We start from the raw sequence: 23,264 nt of genomic DNA, 5'->3' as shown, positions 1-23,264 counted from the left end.
TTTTGACGCCGGCATAGAAATAATACCTAGAGACGAGTGCGGTGAGGGGTGTTTATATGCGAATGGTTGTTATGGTAACCGCGCCAAGTGTGGAGGATAAGGTAACATGTCGAGATTGGTATAGCCCACTGGAAGCAACATTCCTATAGTACATCGAATTTCATATGTGACAATTATTTCGTAATTTGCAAGTGCAAAGGTAAGCAAAACAAAAGTTGGATGTATAAGAACTGTTTTATTTATCAAAGAATATACGGTATAAGCATAGTTTGTTTTGTAACATTTTTACTAATATGACGTTAGTTTTTATTGTTTTATGACCCTTTTCATAACTTGTGGACTTCCATAAATACCAACGAAATTGCCTACACAATAAGCCTATGTACTCCAAACTCACCTATTGTGATCAAAAGGTCTCCATCGAGAATTGACCCTTAACTCGAATATATCGTATATTACGCATGTAGGCCCAAAAGCGATACGGTTATTTAAAGCATGACATTCCGATAAAGTCCTCCTTTTGCATTAAGGGTTCAATTACATTGATGAGGTCGACGGGAAATTCGGTCTTGAGATATTTCCGTTCCGCAAGGGTCACGTCACTCAAAATGACTGATTTGATCAATCTCGACGACGATCGGAGAGGCTCCGGCAATTTGGGAGGCCGCAACAGACCAAAAACATATACCCACAGCTTCGGTTCTAAAAATACATAGACAGACATGCTGGACGGTAGCTGGATAAGTTTTTTATATTAACTAGGCGTTAAATAGTTAAAAAAGTATATTTTCAGTCAAGATATTGTAAATATATAGCGAATAAATGAATAATAAATGATTAGCTTAAATAAATTAGTTGGATTCTGGTTGGGAAAAACAATCTAATATTTACTCTCTCGATTAAAGGATTTTTCTAGTCATACATACACATTGTACACACATATTGTGAATATTTTCATCCGGCTCGCAGGACCGATTATTAAAAAAACACTTCAAAAATAACGGCCGTCAAAAAACAAACAGCACAAAGTCCTCGGCTTTTCCGCCATATGTGGACGCCGTCAAATTTGTTTAGACGTTGAAAAAACATTCACCCCTTCCTTTCAGGCCGAGGGTGCCAATGTAGGACTCTTCGTGTTTAATTCGTTAAAATCGACGTGTTTACCTTTACCGGTTTTAAGCACCAATCTAGAATTTCAGTCAAGAAGAACTCGTATTAAACTCATTCGAATTAGTCCGCATCTTGAAACAATATCAATGGCCAAATTTTCATAAAATATTTTTCGAAAAATTCTAATCAAAGCGGCAGACTTAACCGGAGCTTATCGAAAAATTTCTGCCACTTCTGATCGCCGCCAAATAAATTGAAAGTCACTATAGCCACCGAAATCCTACGCTAATCCAATTTTCCTAAATTATATCCCCGAAATACGTCCGAACAATTTTCCAATCCGGATAGCTCTGCTCCCTCTCAAAAAAAAAACCAAATCGAATATGTCACGTGAAAAGGTTTAATGAATGATTGTCTCAATTCCCGATACGCTCGGGCGCAGTTTTATTAATTCCATTTATTAAACAATCCGGAATCAACGTGACAGACAGTTGGCGACTGTAACGACTGTGTTAAAACGCTGTTAACCGAAATTAAATCCATTAATTTGCGTAACCAGATGTATTAACCCAGGAAAATACGGAAAACCGCGTAAACGCGGCCGTTTATCGCGATTTTTTATGATTTTCATTCACAAATATGCTCTTAAAGAAGCAATGTGAATATCCGGAATGACAAGATAAAATTAAACTTGCACCCGACGAAGAAAGAGCCAGTGACAAATTTCCTTATGCCGCCTCACTAATATTTTCTTTGTAGTTTAAAAATAGGTTTATGTTTTCCGATATAATAACTACGAAAATTGCAATTTTAACGAAAGCAAAACATTTCAACCTAGTAATTAATTAATTAATAAAAACGTGTTTACTCGAAAACATAAATAAATAAACATAAAATAACTTATAATATATTGTATGCACATATATACGCGTACATGTACCATAAAATTCGGAATTAGATTGAATGTGTACGTTGAGATTAAACGGAAAATAAATTTATTATTTGGTGAGGTTATTCGTTTTCTATTTGCTTTACTTTGTACGCGAAAGTTATGTTCCTGTATACCACCCACTAATAAGTTGGTAAACAGGAAGGAAATACGAATTCCAATTAGATTAGTAAATTAAAATAACATTAGTTTCATGGTAAAAATACAGACTACTTTTTAAATTGAGTGCTCCTTTTAATCGCTTACAGGATTCAAATCAACCTTTTAGAACGCCGTCTTTTCTGAAACTCAAAAATTACAGTCGTTTGATATTTATCGTCAAAATTTATCCTTAAACTGAGCTTGAAACTTAAAATCGGTTATAGGTATGCTATGCAGACGTGGGGGGGTTCTCAACTATTTCTACGATTCCAAGCTTAGAAAACGGCAATTTGAGTGTGACGGGGAGACCCTGCCATTTGTTTTAAATTTATTTATTCAAGTATGGAACCTAGGTGTAAGCGTCATGTAAAATATAACATTACAAAAAAATCTCGTGAAACGTTTCGACGAGTTTAAACTAGTATAACAAATGGTTTTCTTATAAATTTGAGCATTTTCCTGATAATTTTTTTATTTTATTGTAAACTCCATCGAGGTCGTTTGGGAAATAGAGAAGTAAAACAACTTACCAATACGTAAACAGCGAACGGCATCACCACGACGGCGACCAGAAGATCCGCCAGTGCCAAACTGACGATGAAATAATTCGTAGCCGTCTGCAAAGTTCTCTCTTTATACACACTCAAAATAACCAGAACGTTGCCGAACAGCGTGATAATGGGAAAAAGAACGAGTAACAAAGCCCAATAGTTTCTGTCCAACTCGTCTGCTTGGTAAACGCCGCAAGTCGAGTTCGTTGCGTTGTTGCCAGTAGAAAAAGTGCAATTGAAATGTTGTTGCTCGTAGAGGGTCGCGTCCGACGCGTTCGACAAGTTTATCTTGTTGAAATACTGATCGATGTCGTCGAACACGAGCATGTAAGACTCGTATCTAGCGGTGTAGTTTTGCTCCTCGCCTGTCGAATTACGAGCGGAAGAGTTATACCAAAACCTGGGGTCGTCAACATTTCCTCCGCTCATGGTGCCGCTTGTTTTTCCGATATTTTTTCTCCTCCGCGCACTTTTTTTACGTTTTTAAGTTTTCATTTTCTCGTTTTTGCAGATTTCTATGCACACACGAAACCGTTGGGCGATCTACATCGCGTATAAATGAAGCGTTTTGGTAGCTAGATGGTCGCGTAACGCGATCTTTGGAAACTGGAAACGCGTGCGGATGCTACGGGTGTCGGAGACGATTTGGTTAAGGGGCGCCGTCGTCGTCGGACATGCCAGGCGCCGCCCAGTCTGCCAAAACGTCCGACAGAGGCGTCCTCGATCGCTGCTTATTCCCTCGCGTCCGTCCTTCGATGGAGGATGATGCTGGAGGTTAGCAGATTCAAGGTCAACAGGTTTCGACGCGTTTCGACTTTCCGATCGGTTTTCTTTTTCTGCCGCGACGAAGGGATAGTCTGTTCCATTTTGAAGAAACGGGACGTCGAAGCGCCCGTATAAAAAGTCACATTAAACATGCCTGAAAAATTACCTGTGCCTACATGTTCTTTTCGAACCACTAAATATAACAAGCCACGCGCGTACCAGCACTGTTGGTTGCCTAACTACGCGCAGAGAAATCGTAGCCGTTGTTACGTAACTTTTGAGTTGCTACTAACAGAAGTATGCGCCGACTTGGCCAGTGGAGTCTGTCGGATCTGGAAATTACACTATGCAGTGGGAAATAAAACAGTTGATCAGGTTCAGTTAACATTTAATACAATGATATAACATTTCCGAAAAATCGGGCAATAAAATAAACCTGGTGTACTCTCGCGAGCCAGGATTCGCCGATAATATTCACCTAAACCTAGATCATGTTTTAACTGTTGAAATTCAAATTAAATTCCATCTTTACCATCTGAATCTACAGGATCGCTGTGGGAATCTGTGCCGAACCGCCGCTAACCGGGTACCGTACAACACTGGGGATGACAGCGAGTAAAGCAAGATGGCTTCTTGGTCTTCAACAATCTCAGTCGGAGTACTGTCGTAAAGAGAGAGACAAAAAAAACGCCAAAAGATTGAAAGGTTACTATATAGGTAGGATGGGCAGGAATATATTTAAGGTAGAACTCACCTATGTTGTATATATCACTTAAGACACGGAGCCGTTTTCTGACCAAAATTCGGAGCACCAAACTGACAAAATAGAATCAGTAATAAGAACTTCGGCTTGGGTGAGAATCCAATGACAAATCAAATTTTCAATCGGCAAATTGCAAATACCGCGTCAAAGTTTCCACCGTGCTACCTAAATTCACTCTCTCAACCGCAAGTAAATGCTGCCTAACTAAACTTTTTTTATAAGGAAGGAACAAAAAAGAGATAACGCGATAAAACCGGGATTTGAGTTATAGGGTGAAACAAAATTTAATTATTCGCTCCGATGTTTAATCGTAATATGGAGAATTCGTAGCACCGTAGCGAAAGTGCAGAAAACTTTAAAACATTTAACTTATTTAAATTGATCACGAAATGACATTTGTTATCGAATTCAATGTGGACGCATTGTTTAATTATGACAGCTCTTTCAAAAATGTTGCTAATTTTATTGGAGTTTTCTTGGAGATGTCGTAGTCTCTTCACTTATTTGGTATCAAACTCACTGTGGCAATAGCGCTCTAAATAACATATCATCAACACCCATTATTTAGATTGCGTTAAGATCATTAACTTTGATCATAGGTGTTATAGTAAAAAATGATGCATATTTTTTTTTACACTTAAGTAATAGTTGAAACTATTACAAAAACTATACTCGAAGAAAGTTTCAAAAATAAAAATTATATTTTAAAATTATTTAGATAATACTTAATCACGTGTAAAAATTGACTAATTCGTTATTTTAAAACAATTCATTTGTTCATTAAATTTAAATTAAAATTTTTCATTTATCGAAAAAAATACAGAAGTTTACTTATAAATAAAGGAATTAAAAAATGCATTTCCGAATTCGACGTAAAAATTTAAACAACTGCCACTAATTGTGGAATAGATTTTTTTAACCCCCCTTCGTTAAACTCTGATCATTTTATGTATAGAAATGAATTATTCAATTAACACTTTCAAAAATGCCCCAATAATAGCTAAAAACTGTACTTGTGATATTGACAATACTTTATATAAGGGATGCCGAAAAAGTGCATTTTTGAAAAAGGTTTATCAATTCCATTGACTAGGACAACAAATTGTCTACAAAATGATTATTCCTATATCTACCTCTTACTGTTTTTTAAGAAATGAAACATATTTCATATGTGCTTATGTGAATTTTTCTTTGAGAATGTCCATTCAACATGCGCATGCACCAGATTTTAAATTTCGTTTTTAACCAATGACTTTGCGCCAGTCAATACACAACATGGCCGCTGAAAGATCGTCAATGAGTTTGTATGCGGCATTTTCACGGCAGTATTGTCTCAAAATATAGACCTAGATCTGTTTACATGTTCTGGGAAAATGAGTTAAGTGTGTGGAATTAGCTGTTTACAAAGAAAACAGTACAACGTGCAGGTTAGTTAGTGGTTAGTGTACCTTATCTAGGAAAATATCAATACCGAGTACTGTATGGACGCGCAGAAACTTAGAAAAGGTATCATTGTACCTCGGGGTCAATAATGGCCATATACCAAGTTTCTCAACAATGTCTTTTTTGTTTCTCCCTAAGCTTCTAATAGGCGGTCACCCTGTATAAATTACACTGTTATACTGATAAATATTGAGCAAATGGCACTTATTCCAATTTCTCCTTCTCCCACGTTTGTCGCTCACCCGCCCACAAGCCGAGAACGTTAGACCCTTTTAACATAAAAGTGAATTACGTCGAAAAAAGATAATATTTGTCGCCTATCGAACATCTATCAACTTTGGAAACACTATATCTATAATTACCTTAAAAAAATAGTAGATATAACTTATTGATACAAGTTATTCAAGTCAAAACTCACACCTATCTAAATACGCTTGCTTAGCGAAAAAAAAATATTATTTCAGGTTATTGGATTACCGAAAAAAAGGTTTTTTTTAAAACGATGTTGCCTAACCGTCGATATTATGGGTCGCGACTACCATTTTGTCAAGAAATCGATTTTCTCTACTTCCCGTGCACTCTGAAATGTCCAATTATGCACTGATCAGACGTGTGCACAGTTCATTTTAAATCGCCAGCTTCGTTAAACGCTTCTTAAGACACTCGTTCATTAAACACTCTCTTCATGCCTACAAACACCCGTATCTAAAGTGAGATTTACAAAACTTGTTGTCTAATATACCACAAAAAGTCGATGCACCCTATTCATTCCTTATGCGCATTGCGGATAAGTATAACGCGATCTATAAGCTGCCAAGCTATTGCCATACGTTTAGCTTATACCAAAAGCCTAAACGGTATTCCATGTTCGCACCGAAATGTATGCGATAAAGCAAAATTGACTTGTTATATGGCGCCAATTCAAAATAGCTCTACGATGTTCAGGTGTCGGACGTGAGTTGATAAATATTTATACGTTTGAAAACTTAACCAGATATTAAACATTGTCATTTTCGTGATTTTAGTAAATGGGTCGCACCACAAATTCCAGATTCTTCGTGAAAATAGGACTTTTTGTTACCTATGCCCTATCCCCCCGCGCCCCACTTACACCAATGCTTGATAAACCCTTTACTTTGCATTATCTTTTACGTTAATTACTCGGTTAAAAGATAAAAATGACCATTAGTAGATAACACATATTTTATTGTGTCTTTATAATTTCCTATTTATCATGAAAAATATCTTAAAAACTACAATTATTATGAAAAACTTAACACTTACTAACATTAACTTAAACTCTAAACTGATAACTGTTGGTGCAAAATACAACTAAATCATTTTTCCTTTTTTTTCCACACGCAATACTTTACATTTTACTTTTATTAATTTGAAAACTGAAAGTTTTATGACAAAAATTCGGAAAAAAAAGGTTTCAAGTAAATCCGTCTATTGAAATTTATTTTTTCCATGTCATTGCGTAAGTTTTTACTTAAATTTAATTAAGAATGATAGGGGTAGTTTAATTCAGTGTCCGCGACTTGTTTTTAAAAATATGCAGAAAGGATGTTTTTATAATAATAATAGTCTTTGACCCAATGTTTATTTTAACAAAGGAATCACCCCTTATATCCTTAGCATTTGTTTTGAAACACCATGTATACCTACTTTCAAAAAAAAGGAAACAAAACTGTATTATAGAAATCGCGACTCACCCGATATAATACTATGTTTTTATTCTGTTGGAAGTAGTCTACGTTAGTTAAGTATTATTAAATTAATCTCAGTCTAAACCAGGGGTCTCCAAACTACGGCCCGCGGGCCACATCCGGCCCGCGAACAGATTTTGTCCGGCCCGCGGAGAGCTTGTATACTTGAAAGAAAAATCTACTACGGACTTTAGTCCTATTTGCAGCCTTTTTTAAACGTGACGTACTTTTTCGGACTTTTTTTTGCAAGTAAAACTTTACACATTCGTTACTTGAGTACTCTTTAGGAACCGAAGTAACAATTACTAAAGAATAAATTAATCAATGATTACTTGTGTATTTTATTATTTTTGGAATCAATGATTACTATGCCGATACGATATGGGTACCCCATTATAACGGTAACCCATACGATACAGATAATATATCAGACTTCCCCATCGCTAGAGGCATCTGACAAAAAATTAACTTCCTTTTACATCATCAGCGGACTGATTCAACTTTTTATCACCGGCGACAATTAATGATAATATTGTTTTGGCCCTTAGAATTTCTTGGCGTGATCAATATGGCCCTAAGGCTGAAAAGTTTGGAGACCCCTGGTCTAAACCATTCTTGTTGACGTTCTATGTAGCGTCGGAGCAATATTTATTCTCTACTTTTAGCGACCAGTTCAAACTTGACCGTTAATCCACGATAAAGTATTGCCTGCAAACGTGTTCACCTGATCCCCAGTTGGTAGCACCGATAACTGTAGCTCGTGCAAATGGTTTCCTAAAATTGTCGACGAGTGCGCCAATCTAATCCGTATGCCAAGAAAGGAAGCCGAAAATTCCAAAGTCGTATTAATCCTTAAATAGATAAGTCTCCGTGATCCGACGGAAAACTACCGCTGATAAGAAGAACCTGCTCGGCAAAACCCAAGGGGTAATTTTTCCAGATGCACTTTTTCCCTTTTTTAGATAGAAACATTCTAACATTATCGACTACCTATACCTATACAGCTACAACTCCTAGGTTAATGCAACCGTATACAGGGCGCTCTTAATTGAATTAAATTGTTGCGACTCATTTGAAATTAATTTTAAAATTAATAATTGAATTGGAACTCCCAGAGATGAGGAGGAAACTTAGAAAGATAAAAAAACATTTATTTGTGATACCATTTTTTAAAGAAGGTCTGTAGTGAAAATTTTAATTAATTTCTTAATGGCGCAAAATTTCCTTATGAAAGTTCGCAAAAAGGACAACGTTGATGTCGCTGACAATAACATTTGATAAGTCGAATTTTACGATCTGTGAGACATTCTTATATGCGGAAAGATTGTTGGCAAATTTTATGCATTTTTTCAACGAATTAATAAAAATACCTCCTTTAAAAGAAGCTGCACAAAGTTCTTTGGTTTATTATTCCTGAAACAGTTTGGGTTACATAAATGAAATGACAGCATTGTCCCAAACTTTTTTTTGTGGAGATATTTTCTTTCCAAAAATCATATATTTAAAATAATCTTCTAATTTCTAGTCAAAAGGATTACTAGATTTGGAGTTATTTCAAATTTTAGGAAGTAATGCTGATTAACGAACTGTCTTATGGAAAATGAAAAACAACTATGAAACAAAAATATTGTTAAAATAAGTTAATTTGAACTTAAAAAGGTACATACGGCCTAAATTTCATTTAGGTACCTTTCGTCAGCCTTTACAGGAATTTAAAAAAAAAAGGTATTCTTATATACTTCAACCAGAAATATAGTGTTTTTACAACCGACTCCGTGATTAACTTTTATTATTCCAAAACCGCAGCCCCTTATAGAACACTGATTCCAGGACCGTCCTAGGAATTTATCTACCTACACTAACAAGCGGTATATAAGTATGTTCTCAATCTTTTCCGCCAAGCATTTCTTGAAACATGTACATAAAAAATTAGTACATTTCTACATTGTATCATTATCAACCCTGCCACTAGTCGTTCTCAATAAATATTTTCTTCTTTTATTACTCATTTTTCACAGTTAGACCAGCTTTGTACTGGTATTTTAGCTACCTCTTGCCGCATTACGAAATTTTGCTGCAGTGTGCTTCTTATATGCGCTTTCAACTGAGACCAAATCATCTCAATCGGATTAAATATACAATGATACGGGGGTAATCTCAAGATGTCCGTTTTATTGTGCTATCGAATTGATTTTGTAGTCTTTATTAAAATCTTTTATTTTTAATAGCTACAGTAGTTGTTTTTTCGTGTACCTCTCTTCAAAATATAAATCATTTTAGTACAGAAATTCTTTAATTTCTTCTATGTTTGAAGAAGTATTTGGATTTTTTTTTATTTGGACTGACTAACCAGTACTCAAATATTTCCGCGGTCATGTTTAACGTTTTTGGCAGACAAAAATAAGGCATCTTCCACCGAACCATTTGTGAACCCAGCATCAACACACAATCGTTTTTAGGCTAAATACTCTATTAGCCTATTTTGCTCTCAAAATTTTTTAATGCATTTAAATATTCCACCCTCCATTGCGAAATTCTTTGAGATCCCATTACCACTTGACGTTTATTAATTGTTTGGAACTGAAACTCCACTTCCTTCAAAAAAGTTTAGTCTGTCTAGGGTTAAAACACTATTTACTTCATAAGCTTCGTAAATTGTAGGCCTAATTAGATCTGCGGGTGGCTCGTTAGTACCAGCATCTTCTCTCACTTTCCCCTTGACTATCCCAATTGCAACAATTTTTCTTACAGTTGACTTCGGAACTTTGTTCATGTCATTTGTTTTTATTGCTGCTCCTACTTCTCCTTCTGAATTTTTTATAAAATTTTATACATTCAAAACAATCTGTTTAGCATACGAAGACAAACAGATCCGTTTTTTTATTTGCTGAGTTAGTTCGTCTTCTAAATTGTCAATAGGTTCGACTACCATCTTCACTTTATCTTCAAATTCTGCGTTGTTTTCCACGTCTTCTTCTAAAAGGGGAACATCTGCTTCATTCCACGGTCTCCATATTTTAAAGAACAGGAACCTTCAGAAAATGTTCGATTGTAAGATTGTAATAAATATTTGTCTGCTTTCTTATGACGTACCTTTATTTACAGCGAATATAATTCATAGTCTTAAAAAAGACTGTTGTTGTTTACAAATCGAACAGCTATGTAGAAGACACAAAAATACAAGAAGAAGAATATTGTTAGTCGACAGGCACACAAGACAAAAATGATTATTTTCAAACTTACCTGTAAGATAGAGTACAGGTACTTACCATTACCCGTTGAACTATCCAGTGAAAACAGTGTCGCAGGATCACAGCTCGAGAAACTACTATCTACAAACATATTGCAATTTAGATAAGAACGATACATATCAACTGATGTTAAAATAAACGCTCCTACTTATTCGAAAATACCCCGCAGCATCCATACTTAATCAAATTTAAAATGGCGCATTTACGTTTCAAACAGAAATTGAAAGTTTCTACCAATATGCGTTACGGTCCATCTCAGGCAAGATCTACCTAATTAATGCAGAATAAACGTCTGTTGGGAAAGGTTTATCACGGTCCTGCGAATATACGCGGTTAAGGTACTGTGAAATACTTAAAACGTCAAAACAATAAACGCACTATATTTTTGGTCGCATTATAACTTCTTCTACATCGCCACATGTCTGGACACGTTTAATAAGTAACACTATATAATTAGGGGAACTTTTTTTCAAACACGACGTATTGTTATTGGTTCCCGCAACACGCAGCTAAGCAAACATCTCGATTTCGTACCGCTATTTTGTACCTAATATCTTTTTAAACATCAACCATTCTCGAGGTTGTGTAAACGGTTTAGTCGGCGATAATATCTTATTAAACGGCACGTTCGTTTTATTTACGGGGGCGAACATTAACCTTGAATCCTTTCACCCCCCCTCCCCACCGACCGTCATGAACTAAAAAAAAATTAATTGTTCCAAAATTACATTGACCGAGAAAGCGAAGGCCGATCTGCTAAGTCCAATTATCCCGACTACGGAATCATAAGAAGAGCATAAAATATTAACAATATAAAAATCGGCGAGTTAAACATTTGTACTATTGTATATCCGCACGGTCGCCGAAGTTAAAATTTCCGAAATTCGCCCATACTAATTCAATCGTCGATATCCCGAACACCTGCGGACTATTGATTCCGAACGGTTTTACGAGGAAATTGCGTTTTTATTGCATAGTCGCGAATGTTTTGTCTTCCCCGCGACCCAAACACGCGTCGCTTAAAAGCTTTTTAATCGCCGTGACGGAGTATATTGATTGGGTGGGGGATCGGGCTGGTGGGAGAGCTCTTTTTAATCGTAGGGCTACGCTATTCGCTACCTTGATGGGATAAATTGCAACAATTTTGTTAATAGGTTGATAAGGAGGGAATAAGGGCCGATATAAGGAAACGATCAGAGATAAAGGTGTGGTTGGTTTTGACATAGTGATGTAATCTGTTAATTAATAGCGTATATAATAGGGAGCTTGAACCTTTTTTTTTTATTTCTTTAATACATTTGTTTATGTATAAAAATAACGCATACCAAATATCAAAACTCAAAACCTAATATTTGTGACACCCGGCTATTCTTTTTAAATCACGCGAAACGCTCGGGACTGATCGTGACGTCATATCGCTGCTTTTGGTTCAATACGGCGACATATTATAGTGTTATTCTCAGGTTATAGGCCAAGAATTGTATTATTTACGTTTATTTTTGGCTCGTGTAAAGTGTGTTTGTATTTAATCCACGCCAGTTTGTTTCTGTGCTTAGTGTGCTTTACATGATAATAATGGAAGCAACACAAAAACAATATCTTGCGATAGTGTTTTTGAGTACAACCCGTAAAACGCCAGATAATTTTTTTATTCGTCTACCAGAAAATAAAAGCCGTCGTTTTTTGTTAACATTATGATTATGGGATCACTTTAGCCTTAACCGTGCAATCTTTTTTAACTCTTCGAACCTGCACCTATCCTATTGCAGTCTTCATAGGAATGTCTTCCTGATCTATATAAAATAAACAACACTTTCAATTGTTGTTGGAAAATTTACATTTTATATGATATCCCATTTGAATTTTAAAAACTAGAATACTTTAAGCTGATTACAATATTATATTGGTTTAAAACTAGTGGCCAAATTTTCTAAGAATATACCTTTTAGCTTTAACACCGCGAACCTCAGCAACAGAAAAAACTTTCGCTGTTTTGTATGTAAGATGTCATCATAAACATATCCACTAAAAGTAAATTATCAGATTGACCTTTTAATAAATCGGCTTGGGTCACTTCCAAAACTTTCTTTTTGATACTAAACACAAGATAGCAAAAGCAAGCGACAGGATCAAGACTAAAATTAAAATTAAAACCACAAAGATGAACGCGTTGTCGTTCTCTAATGGCTCCTCTATGCTATCGTCCGGCTACGTCACAACCAGTCACAGCCAATGGCAGCGCGTTTCAAAGAGGATCTAAATTTTACAAATTTTAGTGGCTTATATTTGTTACGTAGAACTACGCAATTATGATTTTGTGAACTGTGATTCGTTTAATAGTATAAACTTGCTTTTATAAGTAGTATTTTTCAAATTACAATTTTGTTGAAATTCCCTATTTTAGTATGTACTGTCAATCTAGATTAAAAATGTAAAGTTCCTTTTCGATTAAATCATTATGAAAGTGAACTCACAAAACTGGTGAAACGCGGCCCATCATGTCACTAAAGAAGAAGAAAAAATCTGACTGACCAAATGAGAGACCCTTTAATAATACAAAAAAAAACTTACTTATCATTGTAAAGAACTTGAAATTATCTTTTCCAAAATATATTATATTTCTTGCGACTATTCTAGAGTCTGATTCAAAATTCAAAACTATGTACACAGTTTTAACTTTAAACCAATGATTGTCAGATTAGTAATTTGGTTATTAGTGCATGGAATATTACGTCTTGTTTGCATGCAGAGACAGTAGCAATTTTTACTACTACCAATATAGTCAGAGAAAATAACCTCTCAAGAATTACTAAAATTATAAATATTAGATTTAATCTGATACATTTCAGTTGTTAAAATAATTTTAATTTGGATGACAATGGGCCTAAATGAGTGGTCCGACCTACAGTTGATAAAGAGGAACTATTTATCTTGATGGCATTCTAGAAGCATTTCCTTTCGAATATTTCATCAATAAATTTTCGTCAAATCCTGACTTCCCTACGATGTACAAAACATCGTCTCATTTAATCGGCGAACCCAATTGCGGCAAATTTTCCGCCAAAGTCGCGGCATTGACGGCACTAAACCTGGGTTAGCCCTAAGTCGGGCACCCCGCTGGCGATGATTAAATGATTTCGTCGCGCGTATTTGTACGATTTCCTCGATATTCACAACGCGCTAATAGAAAATAAAAGCGCGCGCCTACCTCACCTTGGAGAAAATTAAAAAACGGTGAAGAGATGATGATACCGCCGTACAGTATCGAAGTAGTTTTTTCTGAAAAGGAATTAACCCAGATGTGCCTGAATTATGAAGTATTATATGTTTCTTTCTTTTTTTAGTGTAACAGAAGTTTATTTATGGTGCCCTTTAAAAAATACTATTGGAATACCTGCGTATAATCTATTGTACACGGTGTCTGGAAATTATACGTCAATATTTTAACCACGTATTCTGTGATCCAAATTAAGGATGAAAGTTCATATAATTTAGTGTCCAATACGTCTTAGTTTTTAACATACAGGGTGTTAAATTTGAAGAGGTGATGGCGATTTTTGTATATATTTTCGTAACACGTAAATATTTTTAAATAAAATTTGGTACAGTTAATAGACTTTTTAGGCTCTATTTAACGAACTAAAACTTAGTATTGGATTTAATTGATTTAGAGGTGGTAACACAGAGGAGGCTCGATAGAACACACTTTTTCGAGAAAAATGCTATTGAAAATGTAATTACATTTTTTTTAATTTTTATTAATTATTAGTAAGCCTTGGAAGTTAATGACCAGTTTCATTTGTTTGCGTTTCTGGGTATATAAGAATTAAATGTCAATTATTCGACAGCTTTCCACGATACTCTTGTACCGCCTGCCCGGCTCCGCCATTGCAAAGGCCTTAAAGGAAATGAATAACTACTAATTCTCTATTTGAAAACAACTCCATGAGATTTAAATAGCTTATTTTTCATCAACAATCAACCTTCTTTAAAATTTAAAGTTTATAATTTTTATTAGAATAATTAGCTTTACAGTCCATAGTTTGATTTGTCTTTCCTTAATAAAAGGATCCAATCCAAGTAAAAACTATTTTTTACCAACAATGAACAAAATTGAAAGCTGTCGAATAATTGACATTTAAGGATTACTAATGATTATCGGCACTTCGATTCTAAACATAAAAAAAAGTGGGACAAGGCTACCTTATTTATGTAGAAAACCTCAGATTTTCAAATTCTGCAAATTTTTCCCACGCCTCCCCTGTGTTACTCACCCCTAAAGACAATCCAATACTAAGTTTCAGTTCGTTAAATAGAGCCTGAAAAGTTTAGTAACTGTACCAAATTTAATTTAAAAATATTTAGACGTTTTTCGAAAATATTTACAAAAAATCGCCACGACCTCTTCAAATTTAACACCCCGCATGTCAAAAACTAAGACGTTTTGGATGAGTTTTTTATCTTTATTTTGGGTCACAGAATACGTGGTTAAAATACTGACATCTAATTTCGGGACACTTTGTATACAAAGCATGTAATGCAAGAAATAAAACAGTGGACATGTAATGCATTGTTTATATGATACACTTTGCATCAAATCTATTTGTGCAGGTTGAGTAATTTGATCCAAACTATCAACATTTTCAGTTGATGATCTTTGCTAACCAAAATACCGAAAATGCGCGATGTGGCTCGCGACCATGACGTCTTAAGCGACACTTTCCGAATTGCGAATAATTGAGTGTTTTAGAGTATGAAGTAGAAAAACTTTTGTATAAACGAGTGGGTTTAAAAGTACATTAGGCATTTCAAAGTTAATGAGTACTATACAATTTGTTTTGCCTTTCAGTAAACTGAATTGTAGAAATTATGTTGATGAAATGTGAAACCCCTATGACAGACGAGCGGCAATAGTACCCAAGAAAAATGCTTTTTCGCCGAGGATGAGTGCCAGTTTATAGAGTAAGACTTAAAGAAACCTTGCGACGTTCCTCGCCTGCAATTATCTTTAAAATGGAGGCCCCGCCCGTATTAAATTTGCATGTCAAATTACAGGAACAACGTGTGCCTCTTTTGAGGGCATATCAACGCAATGTATATTTTAGTCAAACTACGTGCAAGCATGGATATTAGTAGCGGCAAATTTTTTTCCTTGATGCAATGGAACAATATTATCATAAAATTAAAACATCAAATTGCAGCTCTAAAAATTCAATCCCAAAAAGAATTGCGAGAAGAGGATAGAAAATTGCAGTCAAGTAGCCAAGTCACAGAATACAAAACGTTTTGTCGCCTTCCCAAATAGCAGAAGGACGTCCGTAAAACGTCCTGGGGATATCTGACGGGACAGCGTACATCCTAGGGATACACTGTTTCAGCTAAGGGACATAATTAAGACGTCTCAAGGATATATGATAAGTATGTCCGTATGTTTGTTAAGATATACTAAAGATATCCAGTTATACTAGTTGAGACGTCGTTAGTATATTAGGACTGTAGGATAGGATCTTATATAGATATACCAGTGGACCTTACTTAATTATTAGGTTATTTCCAACAGCCTATGAGAAATAATGGAAAGGTAATGTCCAGTAGTCCAATTGGTTGTACGACTACAAAAATTTTATCCCAGTATTTGGTACTCGCGTATGATGGAATTAACCTATTGGGTATGTATGGTTGGTGAAGTCGTCACTGGAATAGTAAGCGATATTTTGAATGCACAAGTTTTTTTTTAAATTAATATTTAACCTTTAATTTTGCTTTTGATGGTTAAAGTGAAGGACTGCCGATTGATACCATTAATAAAACACATTTTATACACATCTAATTTATTTCTCTTTTAGATATGAAAAAATTGTAGTTATATAATAGAGCAAAAAGATAGAACAACCTAGTCTAAATTATCTTAAAAATAAAGTAAGATACTATATCTTGAACTAAACTCTAAAAAAATAACTAATGTTTGACAGATTTGCCGTCATTCTTTGATGAAATTAGCCTTGTCCAGTCAAGTAGCTAGTGATTTCTCACATTCTTTTGACGTTTGATGTTTGAGACTGCTATCTTATATGTGTAAAAACATATTTAAAAAATCCCTACATCCGCCTTTTACGTAAACTCTTGATTTGACGCTGATAGTACTCTCATGAAAGTGATCTTAGATGCTAATCTCCACAATGATGTAGGTATGCATTTATTTATTTCATTTCATTAAATACAAACCTCATTAAACACTCATCGGTAAGATCTCTTTCATGGAGTATCGTGCTCAAAAAAACCAGAATAAATCTGACTTTTCAGTTTGGCAATTAAAAATTTTCCTAGTTTTTTTTTGCTCGTGATGGGACCAACTATCACCAAGCCTTCAAGAAATAGGAAAAAACGATTCCATGAGCCATTTTAATGTGAAAATTGTACTTTATGAATGGTGATTCCTGACATTAATACTATTTTTTGGCGGGGTGATTATTGCATCAATTTAAAAAAAAAAACAATACTAACTATACTATATAACTAAAAATATAACTTTGTTCCTGTGATTTTCTCTAACATTGCTTACTTAAATTAGAAATTATTTTAGTTTTGTATGTATGACGTCGTTAGTATATTAGGACTGTAGGATAGGATCTTATATAGATATACCAGTGGACCTTACTTAATTATTAGGTTATTTCCAACAGCCTATGAGAAATCTTGGAAAAATCCAGTAGTCTAATTGGTTGTACGACTACAAAAATTTTATCCTAGTATTTGGTACTTGCGTATGATGGAATTAACCTAATGGGTATGGTTGGTCAAGTCATCACTGGAATAGAAGGCGATATTTGAAATGCACAAGTTTTTTTCAATTAATATTTAATCTTTAATTTTGCTTTTAATGGTAAAAGTGCCGATTGATACTATTAATAAAACCCATTTAATACACATTTCATTTTTTTCTAATGTACATATGAAATATGAATATAATATAGCAAAAATATAGAACAACCTAACCTAAAGTATCTTAAAAATCGAGTAAATAAACTCTAAAAGAATGACTAATATTTTACAGGTTTTCTGTCATTCTTTGATGAAAGTAGCTTTTTTCAGCCAAGCAGCTATTGAATTCTCACATTCTTTTGATGTTTGTGTTGTGTTTGCCTTCTTATCCGCATCTGAAAATATTTTAGTTTTGAAAAAGAACGAGACTGCTATCTTATATGTTTAAAAACAGATTTAAAAAATCCCTACATCCACCTTTTAAGTAAAGGCTGGATTCGAAGCTAATAGTACTCTCATGAAAGTTATCTTAGATGCTAATCTCCATGATTATCTAGGTATATATTTATGAATTTCATTTCATTAAATACAAACCTCATCGGTAAGATCTCTTTCATGAGAGTAGGTAAAGTCTGTTCATAGATATAAGAAAGTGACTAACTGATACGAATTAAGAAAAGACCCTGGCAAAATGTAAGAATGTCCGAAAAGGTCCGTACTTTGCTTAGAATTTAATTATTTGGGGTTTTGTTAGGAAAAATACTAAACAATATTTGTTTATGTATGTATGTATTTATGTTTAAGTCTAAAATAAAATTACAAATTATATTTATGAAGGTGGTTCGGGATTCGGTATAATTTTTATTTGCTATCAAAATAAGTTTATTCCAAATATATTTAAATACTTTCTTATAATGCTAACAAATTTAATAAATTCAATTTAACAAAATATATTTTTTTTAATTAAAATACGTAATATACATTGCAACCATTAATTCACATAAAAAATCACAAAAAATCATTCGCAGATCTGTCCAGGAAAAACAAAGAATCCATGCCATGTCAGTTATTACAATTTCTTAACGCAAATCTATTTCTTGGCATAAGTCCACAAGATCACTAATCACAGCCCTGTGACTCTCAAAAATCTACTCCTTTAAGAGGGATTTTATTTATGGCATTTTGTGATAGGTCTGATTTTTTCTGGCAAAGTCTGTTCATAGATATAAGAAAGTGACTAACTGATACGAATTAAGGAAAGACCCGGGCAAGCTGTAAGAATGAAATATGGCCGAACTGGTCCGTACTTTGCTTAGAATTTTATTATTTGAGGTTTTGTTAGGAAAGATATATTAACAATATTTGATTGCTGGACCGAGTTAGATAAAGCTGACTTTTTTGTAACCTATGTACGTTTTAGTTTACATATCTTTTTTGATTCTAGACTTCTTTTTGTATCTTATTGCTTAGTTTTTGAAAACAAAATCCACTTTCACTTCATGTTTTTTGAACAGTTAAATTTAGGCATACAAAACTAAAATAATTTCTTATTTAAGTAAGCAATGTTAGAGAAAATCACAGGAACAAAGTTATATTTTTAGTTATATAGTATAGTTAGTATTGTTTTTTTTTTAAATTGATGCAATAATTACCCCGCCAAAAAATAGTATTAATGTCAGGAATCACCATTCATAAAGTACAATTTTCACATTAAAATGGCTCATGGAAACGTTTTTTCCTATTTCTTGAAGGCTTGGTGATAGTTGGTCCCATCACGAGCAAAAAAAAACTAGGAAAATTTTTAATTGCCAAACTGAAAAGTCAGATTTGTTCTGGTTTTTTTGAGCGCGATTCTCTCATGAAAGAGATCTTACCGATGAGAGTTTAATGAGGTTTGTATCTAATGAAATGAAATACATAAATGCATACCTACATCATTGTGGAGATTAGCATCTAAGATCACTTTCATGAGAGTACTATCAGCGTCAAATCAAGCGTTTACGTAAAAGGCGGATGTAGGGATTTTTTAAATATGTTTTTACACATATAAGATAGCAGTCTCAAACATCAAACGTCAACAAGGCTAATTTCATCAAAGAATGACGGCAAATCTGTCAAACATTAGTTATTTTTTTACAGTTTAGTTCAAGATATAGTATCTTACTTTATTTTTAAGATATTTTAGACTAGGTTGTTCTATCTTTTTGCTCTATTATATAACTACAATTTTTTCATATCTAAAAGAGAAAAAATTAGATGTGTATAAAATGTGTTTTATTAATGGTATCAATCGGCAGTCCTTCACTTTACCCATCAAAAGCAAAATTAAAGGTTAAATATTAATTTAAAAAAAAACTTGTGCATTCAAAATATCGCTTACTATTCCAGTGACGACTTCACCAACCATACATACCCAATAGGTTAATTCCATCATACGCGAGTACCAAATACTGGGATAAAATTTTTGTAGTCGTACAACCAATTGGACTACTGGACATTACCTTTCCATTATTTCTCATAGGCTGTTGGAAATAACCTAATGATTAAGTAAGGTCTACTGGTAAATCTATATAAGATTCTATATCCTCACAGTCCTAATATACTAACGACGTCTCAACTAGTATAACTGGATATCCTTAGTATGTCCTAACAAACATCCTACTGACATATGTACCTGATATACTGTGGACGTTCTAATTAGTAACATTGTATATCTTTGAGACGTCATAAGGATGTCCCTTAGCTAGGATATACACTATGCCCCGTTTTATATCCCGTGGATGTTTTACGGACGTCCTTATGCTATTTGGAAATTCTCAAAATAGATGCCAAGTCGCCGTATAATTTATACCGCCAACAAAAACAAGGCTGAAAAGATGGCATACGACGAGACGGAGGAGAAGCCGACGAGACTCGAGCGAGTCCGGCACGGCACGACCGCGAGTAGTTGCGTCATTGGTTGCAGCCGAACAGTGTTGTCAAATGGGATCTTTTAATTTTTTCACTTAGATAAAACCGTATTTTCTGCGGTATTTTTATTAAAATAGCGTTTCTTGTCTTGTTCGCGTCCAAAAATAATAAAAACAAGTTGAATTTAACTGTTTGATGCCGTTTTTTTTAGGACTTGCCAACACAAAACATCGCAAATCTAAAAAAACTAAGTATTTTCCTACTCAGTTGTTCAAAATTTAACTTTTTAGGTTTCTATTCTAATGTTTCCACTATGGCGCAGGGGATATCCTCAGGCCATCTACTTAGAGGATATCTGTGGTATATCGTGTACAGTAAATCCGTAAGCTATCCATTCAGAGGATATTCCTGAGATGTATTTTACAATATATCCTAATATATCCTCCACATGTCCCGGGACATGCGACTTAAATGGAACATTGACCGGATGCCGGTGCTATCTGTGCTTCCACAACTTTGTTAAGAACAACATCCTTGCTTTGCTTCGAGTGAAAAAAGACAGCATGGAAGCAAGGAGAATGAAGGAAATGATGCAGTATATAACACCAAAGTAAAGTATTGGCCTGTCGGTGAACTTGGCTCCCGAATTTTTTTGATGTGCTTGGTTAATGATTTCACTTCGAGAGCAAAGTTCACCTGCTGACAAGACGTTAGTGTTGATTTCTAGGGAACTAAAATAATGTGAAATACATGTAAATAGTCATATTTAATGATTAAATAATAAATACTGTTTATAATAGAAACATTTTTATTCATCCACATTTGAATAGGTACCGAAGACATCGCAAGGTACATCGGACATCTACAGTGGCAGATTCTCGTGCATAACACGCTAATTTTTGGACAACGTTGAACGCAGCTGAAAAGAAATGTAGATAATTTACAAAAAAAGTTTTTCGAATAATGCAAACTTCGTCAAAGTTTCGATCGTTTCGCCGAAGGGTTGAGAATTTGGTATTTAAAAAAAAAAACAGACATTTATATCCATCAAATATTTTTTCACGTTTTGCGGGATATCGTCATATTGTTGTCAACATTTATTGTCCTTGTTTTAACGATTTTATGCTCAACTGCATCACACAAAGATAATGGCGGAATGACAAATTGTAAATAAATATTAACATATCACAATCACACTGCAATACGTTGTATAAATACTATCAAAAAGCATTATTAAAAATTAATAAAATGCCAAAATATTCTGTATTGGTCTAGCCCATGGAGCTATAGTGGTGCTACTACCATAAAAATTGCGACAATATTACTGCCGTGGACGGCAGTAGTATTGTCGTAGCGAAGGTTATGATTTTCTGCGCACGATTTCCACACACTTAACTGGTTTTCTCAGAATATTTATCGCGATCTAGGCATATTTTAGGAAAATACTATTGTAAAAATGCCGCGTCTAAACTTATTGGCGATCTGTCAGCGATCATGTTGGTTGATGAAGGCCGCAAGGTCATTGCTTAAAAACGAAATTTTAAATCTTGGGCGTGCGCATATCGAATGGATCTTCTTTTTTTTCATAGTTTCTTTATATGATTGACGTAAGCAGTGCCTAGATCTAGATCTCTAGTAGCTATATGTTTTTACCGAACTGACGTCATTTTAATATAAACAAATTTCTGACCTAATATTAGATCGGGAAATGTCCTTTCTCGGGCGATTTTAATAAACAATAATAACTCTGGCTCAACCGCTCAGTATTTATATTGATAAGACATTTTTTTAATATGATTATTTAGAAGAAATATTTTTATTTAAAAATAGCATTTATGTTCAAAGCTGCTTGCTACGCACTGCATTTTGAATTTTCGATTTGAAACGGCGAAGAAACCAGTTGAAAAATTAATAAAAGCGTCGATTTTTTGAGACGGGACTACACGGCACACATCACATATATATATGAAATTCTAATTTCGCAATCGGCAAAACGAATTTTTTATTTTTTATTTTCCCGTCGCCCACGCTCGTCGGTTTTTTTACAACGTTCGGAATTTTCATAAAGCCTCGCCGCCTTGATTAAAAACTTCAAACCCCATCGTTTCGTGGTGTGGGGCAAAAACGCGAGAGGAAAGGGGCGTGTATAAAAGGATGCCTATACAAACGCATTGTATTAATAACTTACAGGAAAAAATGCTTTCTTCCAAAATGTCGGTTGTCGGTTCCGCATTATCCGAATCTGGAACGCGGGGGCGGTAATTTGAGGAACATTATATATATTCATGACTTACCATCCAACACGCTTATCGCAAAAGAGGATATTAAATACAAAACCGTTAAACGCGTCATGTTACGACACAGTGTGATTTCAATTGAAACTGAAATTCAACAATAAAATCCGGATATTGCGATATCGATATAAAAGGGAACGTAAAATCCAACACCTGCAATTATTTCATTCGGCAATTATTATGTTTAGTCGGGCGTAAAGAAAAAAATTGAAACACGAAGATTACCCGTCAAATTCATTTCGGCAATGTTTACTTCCGCCTCTGGTGGAATCATGAGGAATGATTTCCCACTAGGGCTACGCAGCATTAAACATCCTGCGAGCAGTGATCCATTATTTAAACTGCATACCGAACTCGCTGGCTTTAATAAAGCTGGTTTTCAAAGGGCTTGCATTGGAATCGGAAATTGCGAAACGTTTAGGCTTTAGAAAAGCTAAAAGGTTTGGTAAGGGTATACGCGTGAGTAAACATTAACAAATCGTTAATTTACTCAAAGACTTGAAAAAAGAAATACAAACTAGGAAATTTAATGTTCCGTGTTTCAGTTCGAATTTCCTGTATAATGCAGGAAAATACAAAATCAGCGGGTGGGCTATGCGAACAGTAAGCCACGATT

At 34.6% G+C, this 23,264-nt stretch overlaps 1 protein-coding gene and 1 long non-coding RNA gene across 13 annotated transcripts; both read right to left on the bottom strand.

Annotated features, from left to right (window-relative positions):
- Window positions 1-224: 224 nt before the first annotated feature.
- Window positions 225-6,797, bottom strand: LOC132705335 (dopamine D2-like receptor). Of its 12 annotated transcripts, XR_009619386.1 has the most exons (6): window positions 6,465-6,797; window positions 4,271-6,411; window positions 4,049-4,177; window positions 3,736-3,848; window positions 2,731-3,670; window positions 225-702 (listed from the first exon to the last, which is right to left on the bottom strand). XR_009619386.1 is itself a non-coding variant. In XM_060675863.1 (5 exons), exons 4-5 carry the CDS (start codon window positions 3,178-3,180, stop codon window positions 622-624), a joined length of 531 nt encoding a protein of 176 aa, XP_060531846.1. In that variant the 5' UTR covers window positions 3,181-4,177; window positions 4,271-4,332; window positions 6,085-6,411; window positions 6,465-6,797; the 3' UTR covers window positions 225-621. The 12 variants fall into 12 exon arrangements, 5 of the variants coding, with proteins under 5 accessions (XP_060531846.1, XP_060531847.1, XP_060531848.1 ...); XR_009619387.1 differs by having other exon boundaries at window positions 2,731-3,608; window positions 3,683-4,177; XR_009619383.1 differs by having other exon boundaries at window positions 3,736-4,177.
- Window positions 6,798-21,163: 14,366 nt separating this feature from the next.
- Window positions 21,164-23,188, bottom strand: LOC132705072 (uncharacterized). The gene is made up of 4 exons (XR_009619345.1): window positions 22,874-23,188; window positions 22,649-22,801; window positions 22,543-22,596; window positions 21,164-21,273 (listed from the first exon to the last, which is right to left on the bottom strand). It is a non-coding gene; the product is annotated as an uncharacterized LOC132705072 (long non-coding RNA).
- Between the last annotated feature and the right edge of the window lie 76 nt (window positions 23,189-23,264).

Source organism: Cylas formicarius, unplaced genomic scaffold (assembly GCF_029955315.1).
Source record: "Cylas formicarius isolate icCylForm1 unplaced genomic scaffold, icCylForm1.1 PGA_scaffold_7__23_contigs__length_41026272, whole genome shotgun sequence".
Classification (NCBI taxonomy): Eukaryota; Metazoa; Arthropoda; class Insecta; order Coleoptera; family Brentidae; genus Cylas; species Cylas formicarius.
The sequence above is the reverse complement of the archived record's forward strand: the minus strand, read 5'-3'. Positions and strand labels throughout refer to the sequence as shown.